At 54.1% G+C, this 9554-nt stretch overlaps 1 protein-coding gene across 1 annotated transcript; it reads left to right on the top strand.

Annotated features, from left to right (window-relative positions):
• Positions 1–4116: 4116 nt before the first annotated feature.
• On the top strand, positions 4117–8155 carry EAH_00023960 (hypothetical protein, conserved; the record flags this gene model as incomplete). The annotated part of the gene is made up of 2 exons (XM_013396787.1): positions 4117–7671; positions 7907–8155. 2 exons carry the CDS (start codon positions 4117–4119, stop codon positions 8153–8155), a joined length of 3804 nt encoding a protein of 1267 aa, XP_013252241.1.
• Between the last annotated feature and the right edge of the window lie 1399 nt (positions 8156–9554).

Here is a 9554-nt window from a genome sequence, read left to right as displayed (position 1 = left end):
TCTAGCTATATATATATATATATATATATATATATATTTATATATATATATAGCTAGATAGCTAGCTATCTATTTGCCTTTCTCTGCTTGTCTTTGTCTCTCTATCTCTCTGTCTCTCTGTCTGTCTGTCTTTGTCTTCGTCTCTGTCTGCTGCTGCTGCTGCTGTTGCTGCTGCTGTTATTCTATTTCTAATCTTTTTCTTTCTTTTATTTTTTCTTTTATTTAATCGTCAGGTGTATTCTTTGATGGTATTACTTCTTCTTGGGTGTCTCTGCTGCACGTCAACGGCCGCCCTGTCTCTAAAAGCTTCAGCGCTGAGCTGCACGGTTTTAATAAAGCTAAAGAACTAGCGCAGCAAGCTGCTCTCAGCAGCAAACAGCAGCACCAAGTGCAGCACCAGCAGCAGCAGATGCAGCAGCAGTAGCAACAGCAGCAGCAGCAGCAGAAAATTCACACCCAACAGCCACGCAGCTGCAAATCCAGACTCCATCTGGGCCCAGCTACTGTTGGAGCAGCAGCAGCAGCAGCAGCAGCAGCTAGTGCAGCAGCTAGTGCAGCATCAATTGCAGCAACAGAAACAGTAATAACCTGCATGCGTTGCTTCTGCTGCGGCTGCTGCTCTTGCTGCGAGGCAGGGGATCGCCTGCCCCCCAGCAGCAATGCAATCTGTTTGTTTGCTGCTGCTGCTGCTACTGCCGCTGCCGCTGCCGCTGCTGCTTATGCTGCTGCTAGCTAAACTTCCTGATACCTAGAAAGTCAAAGCGCTGCTTCCAAAGGGGTGTCACAGCAGCAGCAGCAGCTGCTGCAGCAGCAGCAATAACACCCTGCTGCTGCAGCAGCACCAGCTGTGCGTTATTGCTGCTTTGTCATGTTTGCTGCGCGTGGGTAGAGGAGGGCTGGTAGGAGACGCAGCAGCAGCAACAGCAGCAGCACCAGCAGTGCAGCCTTGTTTTTTTTTTGTTATTCTGTTCGTGCATGCACGAAGCAGCACGAGAGGCAACAGCAGCAGCTGCTGCAGCATTATTTCTTCATTGTTTCGCAGCATTTTTCCCAACTTATGTTCATACTTGAACAACATGTGCGACTTACGCCTGCTGCTGCTGCTGCTACAGATGCTCTTGCTGCTGCTGCTCACAGTTTGGCTGCTGCTTCTGCCAGCCTTGTAGTTGCCGCTAATATTGTTGCTGCTGTTGCTGCTGCTAGCAAGCTGGTTGCTACTGCTGGTTATAGCGAAACTGCTGCTGCTTCTGCTGCTAACAATCTTGCTACAGCTGCTGTTGCTAACTATCTTGCTGCTGCTGCTGCAGTTCTTTCGTCTCAGTCTTCAGCAGCTAGCGGAAGGCCAACCCAAACCAACTCCTAGCAGCTAGCAGCAGCAGCTAGCTGAAGCCGCTTGCTGCAGCAGCTAGCAGCAGCAGCTAGCAGCAGCAGCTAGCTGCAGCAGCAGCAGCTAGCAGCAGCAGCTAGCTGCAGCAGCTAGCGACATTGGCTTTGGCTGGGGGACTCAAATGCATGCCCAGCAGACCACCGCTGTGTGCAGCAGCAGCAGGGCAGCAGCAACAGCACAACAGCAGCAGCAGCAGCTGAGGATATGCAAATACCGCTATGATAATGAAGCTCTCTCTTAAAAGCTGACGTGCTTTGCTGCTGCTGTGCTGCTGCTGCTGCAGCGCGAGTAGAGGAGAAATATAAATAAATGTTTAACTGTAGAGAGCAGCAGCAAATGAAATAACAAGAAGAGAGAGACAGATGCAATCCTGTCTCCTGTGCGTATATCCTAGTCGGAGCAGCAGCACAAAGAACTGCTGCTGCTGCAGGTGAAGAGACACCCGTAGTTTGCTGCAGCGCCTCCTGCTGCTGCCAATACTATAAAACAATTCCTCTACTGAACATCAATAAATAGACAGCTACTGCTGCTGTTGCTATTGCTGCTGCTGCGCTGCTGCGCCGCTGCTTCCTTTTAGGCTGTCTACTACTAGTTAGAAGCCAATGTTACAGTAGCAGCAGCAGCAGCTGCTGCTGCTGCGCTGCTGTTGTTTTGTTTTAGGCTGTCTCGTACTAGGGAGAAGTTGATGCTGCAGCAGCAGCTGCTGCCACAGCAGCAGAACCGCAGCTGCTGCTGCAGCATCAATAGCTGCTGCTGCAAACAACCAAGAAGGTGTGCATACACCTCAACAGCTAACTCACCTCTCCAATCCCCTTGCAACGCAGCGCTGCTGCTGCAGCAGCAGCTGCTGCCACTGCTGCTGGCCAGCCGGCGCAGCATATAGCCGAGCCCAAGTGTAACGAATAGCAAAAACAAAAACAAAAGAGTTATTTTGTCTTTGTAAGCAACTCAAAAAGGAGCAGCCGAACGAGCCCCCCTGCACTGCGTTGCTGCTGCTGCCAGTGCCGCTGCTACTGCTGCTGCAGCAGCTGCTGCTGCTGCTGCTTCTGATGCTGTTGCTGCTGCTGCAGTGTGTCTACAACGCTAGCTTTCTAATACCCTCAATGAAGTGCAGCAACGCAAGCAAAGTCTGTCTAATCAAAAGCCTAGTGAGTGCTCTGTCGTCGATGCTGCTGCTGCAGCAGCTGCTGCTGCAGCTGCTGCTGCTGCTATCGACGCTGCTACTGCTACTGCTGCAGCACAAACGCAAAGCAAGAGACTGAAATGCAATACAAATTAAAAACAGCTTCACAAATACTCTAACTTTGCAGCAGCAGCACCTGCAGCAGCGGTTGCAATGCTGCTGCTGCTGCCACTGCTGCATTGCTGCTGCTGCTGCTGCTGCTGCTGCTGCTGCTGCAGCTGCTGCTGCTGCTGCTGCTGCTGCTGCTGCTGCTGCTGCCAAGCGAGCTGCAGCATACGCACGACAGAGCTCAACAAGAAACCTTCTTATTGTACTCCTATAAAACTTAAATTGCTTTCAAAAGCCATAAAAATAAAGAAGGTGAAAACGCAAACAAAGTACGTGCGTTTCCCGTCTGCTGCTGCAGCTGCAGCTCAGCAGCAGCAGCAGCAGCAGCAGCAGCAGCAGCAGCAGCAGCAGCAGCAGCAGCAGCAGCAGCAGCGCAGCAGCAGCAGCAGCAGCAGTGCCAACTGCTTTGCAGTTCGCAAAAGAAAACGTCTCTCTTGTTGCTTCAGTTGCTGCAGCAGCAGCAGCGACTTAAAACTGCATTTGCTTCGTCCAGCTGAAGCATAAGGGTATGTGCCGGGGGCCTCCGTTCTCAGCAGCAGCAGCAGCAGCAGCAGCAGCAGCAGCGCCGGAGCGGCGCAGGCCACACCTTAAAGGAGAGCTCTTCAGCTTCTTTAATTCCTTTTCTCTGTCAGGGTGTCTGCAGCTGCTTCACTTCTGAGGTGTATGTACACCTGAGTTTGTCCAGCAACGCTTCGTCGGCTGGCTTGCAGCAGCAGCAAGCAGCAGCAAGCAGCAGCAGCAGCAGCAAGCAGCAGCAGCAGCAGCAACCAGCAGCAGCAACAACAGCAGCAAACAGCGGTGGCAGCAACAGCAGCAAGACTCTTTGTTACCCTTCCACCTTTGAAAGCAGCAGCAGCAAACAGCATGTACGCAGCGACAGCGCCGCCTTGAGCTGCCGCTCCTGCTGCTGCGGTTGCCGTCGCTGCGTCTGCGCTGCAGCAGCAGCAGCAGCTGCTGCAGCAGCAGCAGCTGCTGCTGCATTTCAGCTTCCTTGGCCTGCGTGACTCCGATCTGCAGCAGAAGCGAGCCCTCCAACAAAAGCGTTGGATTAGGTGCCCCGCCAGCAGCAGCAGCAGCAGCAAGTAGAGCTGTCTGCAGCAGGGAGTAAGGAAGCGCAAGGCAGCGAAAACAGCTTCTTCGTCGGCGCAGGTGCTGCTGCTGCTGGTGCTGCAGACACGAAGCGGTCGGCTGCAGGAACGGAAGCGGGAGCAGCAGCAGCGGCAGCCGGAGCAGCAGCAGCAACAGCAGCACAAGTACTGAAGCGGAAGTGTGCTGCTGTTGCTGCCGACGAGGCTTCAAGTCTGCAGGCGGTAGGCTGCGAGCAGCAGCTGCTGCGGAAGCTGCACCAGGAGCAGCAGCTGCTGCGGAAACTGCAACAGGAGCAGCAGCTGCTTCTGCTGGCGCTGCAACAGAAGCAGCAGCAGCAAAAGACTGCAGCATGTCGTGTATTCGGTACCCTCGAGTTGGCGGCAGGAGCATTGTCTGTACAACAGCAACAGCAGCAGCAGCGGCAGCAGCAGCGGCAACGGACAGCACGCCCACTGTCTCCTGTAAGATGCTCATTACCGGAGACTGGCCGTGTGTAGCAGCAGATGCTGCTGCTGCTGCAACCAAGTGCTGCACTTCGCCTGCAGCTGCTGCTGCTCCTGCTGCTGCAGCTGCTCCTGCAGCAGCAGCCGCAGCAGAAGCAGCAGGAGACGCAGCCAGCAGCCCTCCGGTGCCGCACGGGGGAGACAGCAGCAGTCACAGTGAAGACAGCACCTCCCCGGCAACGACAGAGTCTGCAGCAGCAGCAGCGACAGACGCAGCAGCAGCAGCAGCAGCAGAAGGTGCTGGTGTCTTAGGGGAAGCAGCGATGGAGCGCGACTGCCCTTCATCTCCTTGCCGTCAGCAGCAGCAGCAGCAGCAGGAGCAGGAAGCTGATCCTGCAGCAGCAGTATCTGCAGAGCAGCAGAAGCTCTCAGAAGCGGATAGTGCTGCAGAAGATGGTGCAGCAGCAGAAGCTTCTCCAGCAGGTGCTTCTGCAGCAAGTGCTGCTGCAGCAACTGAGGAGGAGCTCCTGAACGAGGCGGAGAGGCCACTGCCAGATGCAGCAGCAGCAGCAGCAGCAGCAGGGCAACCTGCTGCTGGTGCTTCTGTACTGTCTTCTCCCGAGGACATCTCTACAGCTTGCCAACGCAACAGCAACAGCAATAGCAGCAGCAGCAGCAACGGCAGCAGCAGCAGCAGCAGCAGCAACAGTAGCGGCGCTGCTTCTTTAGCTTCGCTTCTGTCGTTGCCGCTGCCTGCTGCTGGCGAAGATTCATATTCACAGCAGCAGGAGCAGGAGCAGCAGCAGCAGGAGAATCCTCGTCACGCGCTGGTGCTGCAGCAGCAGTTGCTGCAGCAGCTCAAGCACCACACGGAGACGCTGCGGTTGCTGCAGCAGCAGCAGCACATTGTGCATGCACGGGAGGCCCGGAGAGGCGCATTTGAAGTGGAAGCAGCAGCAGCAGCAGCAAAAGCAGCAGCAAAGGCAGCAGCAGCCTATGACAGGCAGCTGTCGCCCATAGCAGCAGCAACTGCAGCTGCCGCCACTGCTGCTGCTGCTGATCCTGGTGCGTCTTGTTCTGCTGCAGCAAAAGATGAGGCAGCAGCAGAAGATGCAGCAGACGCAACAGCTCCCGTTGCTGCTTCCTGTGAGCTGCTGCAGCAGCAGCAGCACGCTGGGGTGGCCGGGGCGCCCTCGTCTGGCATCGCCGCTGCAGTGTCAGGCCTGCAGCAGCTGCTGCAGCAGCACTTGCTGCTGCTGCAGCAGCTGCTTTCCCACGGTCAGCAGCAGCAGCAGCAGCAGATGGGAATGGCTGCAGCAGACGCGAACTCCAGGGGCGAGGAGGCTCTTCATTCCTTGAGGGAGCAGCTACAGCAGCAGCTGCTGCTGTTGCAGCAACAGCAGCGTGTGCTTGTTCGGCTGCAGCAGCAGAAGGACTCTGCGCATGAGGAAGAAGAGCAGCAGCAGCAGCAGCAGGAAGCAACGGAAAGGAGCAGCGCGCGTCAGGCAGTGGCTATGAACCTCCCTTCTGCTGCTGCTGGCGCAGCAGCAGCAGCAGCAGCAGCAGCTCCCTCAGTTGCTGGTTTCTCATCCCTCTCTTCTTTAAATGGGCCTCGCGTGTCGGAGTTGCTGCAGCAACAGCTTCAGCTGCAGCTGCAGCAGCAGCAGCAGGAGGGGCATAAGTATGAGGGGCAGAACAGCAACAGCAGCAGCAGCAGCAACGGCAGCAGCGGCAGCTACAGCGTCGATTGGAGTCTGCCTCAGACAGCAGCGCGGCCTCTGAGTAGCGGGGGAACTTGTGCAGCATCTCCTGCGACTGCAGCAGCAGCAGCAGCAGCAGCAGCAGACTCTCTTGCTGCTGCTGCTGCGCTACCTGACGGCCTCTTGGGGGCCCCTCCTGCTGCTCTTCTAGAAGCTGCTAAGGGGCGCTTATACTGGAGCAGCAGCCGCTGCAGATGGGTGCTGGATTGGTGGGCGCCGCGGCAGCAACAGCAGCAACAAGAGCAGCAGCAGGAGGATGAGCATCAGGACGCCTCTGGGTGCGCTCCTGCAGCTCTTGGCAGCAGCAGCAGCAGCAGCAACAGCAACAGCAGCAGCAGCCAGCAGCGGCAGCAGAAGACGTTTGCATGCAAGGCATACTGCTCTGTGCCCACCCCCATTGTAGCACATATGTTTCTGCAGAGGGCAGTGCTGCATGGTAGAGATGCAGCAGAGAGTTGGTTTAGAGAAGTAAGTTTGAGGGAGCAGCAGGCTGCCAGCGGCAGCAGGAAGGAGCAGCAGCAGCAGCAGCAGCATCAGCTGCAGCAGCACGCACAGAATGAGCCCCCTGGGAACTCGCAGCAGCACAATACAGCTGCTGCTGCTGCCGCTGCTTCGGTTGGCCTGCAACAACACTCACCCCTGCAGCAGCAGCAGCAGCAGCAGCAACTCATGCTGCAGCAACAGCTCCAGCAGCAGCTTCTTCTCCAACAACAGCAGCAGTCTCCATTGTCAGCACTGCAGCAGCAGCAGCAGCAACAGAGCGCAGGGCCGTCACAGAAACAGCTGCAAACTTCGTTGTTGCAGCGGCAGCTGCAGCAGCAACTCCTGCAGCAGCAGGCGCTGCAGCAGCTCCAGCAGCAGCTGCTTCGCCAGAAGCAGCAGTTGGAGCAGCACAGCCAGAGGTGCAGCAACTCCGCAAGCCCGGGGCGCGCAGCAGCAGCAGCAGCAGCAGCTGCTGCTGCTGCTGCAGAGAAGTGCAGCGGCGTGCCAGGCGACTCTGAAACGCCTGCAAGCACCTGCAGCAGCTTGGGGGAGGATGACCCACTGAGCAGCAGCAGCAGCAGCAGCAACGGGAGCGGCAGCAACAGCAGCAGCAGCGCATTGCACAGAGGCGCCTACAACACCCGCGGCACGAAGCGGAAGCAGGCTCCTGCTACTGCAGCAACGGCAACCGCTGCGGGTAGTGTATCCTCGGTGCTCCAGCCGCTGAAGTCAGAGCATCAGCAGCAGCAGGGGGCAACAGCTGCTGCAGCAGAGGGGGAAGCATCAGGGGATGCGGCTAGTAACAGCAGCAGCAGCAGCAGCAGAGGCCGCAGACGAGCAGCAGAAGGTGCTGTCTTTCCAGGTTTTAGAAGACGGCGAACATCTGACGCTTCTGCTGCAGACAGCGGCAGCTGCAGCGATGAAGCAGCAGCAGCAGCAGCAGCAGCAGGTAGCGGTGCTGCAGCAGGAGGGTTGGGTGCCGCAAGCGCAGCGGATGCTGCTTCCTTTTCCCTGCAGCAGCTGGAGACGGCTGGCAGCAGCGCGCTGCTGCTGGACAGCAGCAGCAGCAGCAGCGGGCCTCGGGGGCGCAGCAGCATTGTTCGTTATGAAAAAGACAGAGGCCGTTGGGTTGCAGATTTCTACACAGAAGGAGGTAAAAGGAGACAGAAGTGCTTTCACTGCAACAGCTATGGAGACAGAGCTTCAGCTGTCGCGCAGGTGAGACCCGCTGCTGCTGCTGCTGTTGCTGCTGCTGCTGCTGCTGCTGCTGCTGCTGTGTGTGTGTGTGTGTGTGTGCGCGTGTGGCTGCCGCTGCTGATCCAACGGATACAACTGCGGCTGCGACTGCAGCAGATGTTGTTGCTGTTGATGTTGCAGCTGCTGCTTTTGCTGCATCTTGAGCTAGCGCCCTCATTGTGCTGTTGCTGCTGCTGCTGCTGTGTTTGTGCTGCAGATATATCTGCACGTAGCGGTTCAGAATGGGAAGGAAGCAGCAGAGACGTGGCTGCGTCGCTTCCTAGAGGGGCAAGAGGCCCTGCCAGTGGAGCTGCTGCGTAGCCTGCAGCAGCAGCAGCAGCAGCAGCAGCAGCAGCAGCAGCAGCAGCAGCAGCTAGCAGGGGCGTCCCTTCATTCCCGATTGCAGCAACAGCAACAGCAGCAACAACGTGTTCGGTCTGGTGCTGTGGGTGTCGTCAATACGTAATATGATGCAGCAGTTTCTGCTGCTGCTGCAGCATTTGTCTTTGCTGCAGTGGCTGCTGCGGTTGCAGCAGTTGCTGCTGCAGCAGCAGCAGCAGCAACTGCTGCTGCAGCAGCAGCCGTCAAATGTATTTCTTTGAGGAGGGGCTCTCCCTTGCGAATAGCTGGGCTCCCTACTCTGTCACTAAAACATTCGTATCGTCTTTCTGCATGTGCTGCAGCAGCGCGGGTGAACCTGCTGCTGCTGCTGCTGCTGCTGTTGCAGCAGCAGGTGCAGCAGCAGCAGGTACTGTGCTGCTCTCTTTCTTGCTGCGGTATTACCCCAGCTCTTGTGGGCAGTGTGGTGTCATTCGCGTCTCGTTTAAAAAGTTCTAGTCAAGTGCCTCATCCGGACGTAACTGCAGCAACAGCAGCAGCAGCAGCAGCAGCATCTGCTGCTGCAGCGTTGGGGTTAAGGCAGTAGCAGCAGTAATAAAGAGTTCGTCTGACGATTAGTTGAGGCTGTAGTAGAGAAGTACCCCACACCTTGTGTGTGTGTGTGTGTGTGTAGTGCTGCTGCTGCTGTTGCTGCTGCAGTTGCTGCTGCTAGTGATACTGTTGCTGCTGTTGCTGCTGCTAGTGATACTGTTGCTGCTGTTGCAGCTTCTGCTGCTGATAGAAGCATAGAGCCGTAGACAGAGATAAAGAGATAAATTCAAAGGGAGACAGACAAAGACAAACAAACTAAACTCTGAGAGACAGCAAGAAAACTTAAAAAGAAAAAAGACAGAGTCGTGTATCTACAGAAAAACCCATATCTATACGTCTAGATACAGATATAGTAGGGACTTTATATATATAATGTATATATACATATATATATATATATATGCATATATGTATATATATATATATATATGTATATATGTATATATACAGCATATATATATATAATATATATATATATGCATATATACATATACACAATGTATTGTATATATATGCATATATATATGCTATATTATATATATATGCATATATACATATACAATGTATTGTATATATATATATATATGCATATATATATACTGTATATTGTATATATATATATATATATAGTATATTGAAAGTATCTTGTTATACACCCTGTGTTTATATTATTTTTCTGTGTTATATATGGCGTTGTATAATTAACAGATTTCGTATGAGGAATAGAAGACAAAATGCATGCAATAATATGTGAATTATTAAAAAATAGTTTAATTATATATATGTATATGCATGCATATATATGCATATATATGTATATACATATATATATACATATATATATATATATATATAGAGGCATTATGTAATAAAGAGTACACTACTAAAAAGCATAAATGAACTCTGTATAATAATGTATATATATATAGATAAAT

The sequence above is a fragment of the Eimeria acervulina genome, genomic scaffold (genome assembly GCF_000499425.1).
Source record: "Eimeria acervulina Houghton genomic scaffold, Eah_scaff186, whole genome shotgun sequence".
NCBI lineage: Eukaryota > Apicomplexa > Conoidasida > Eucoccidiorida > Eimeriidae > Eimeria > Eimeria acervulina.
The sequence above is the reverse complement of the archived record's forward strand: the minus strand, read 5'-3'. Positions and strand labels throughout refer to the sequence as shown.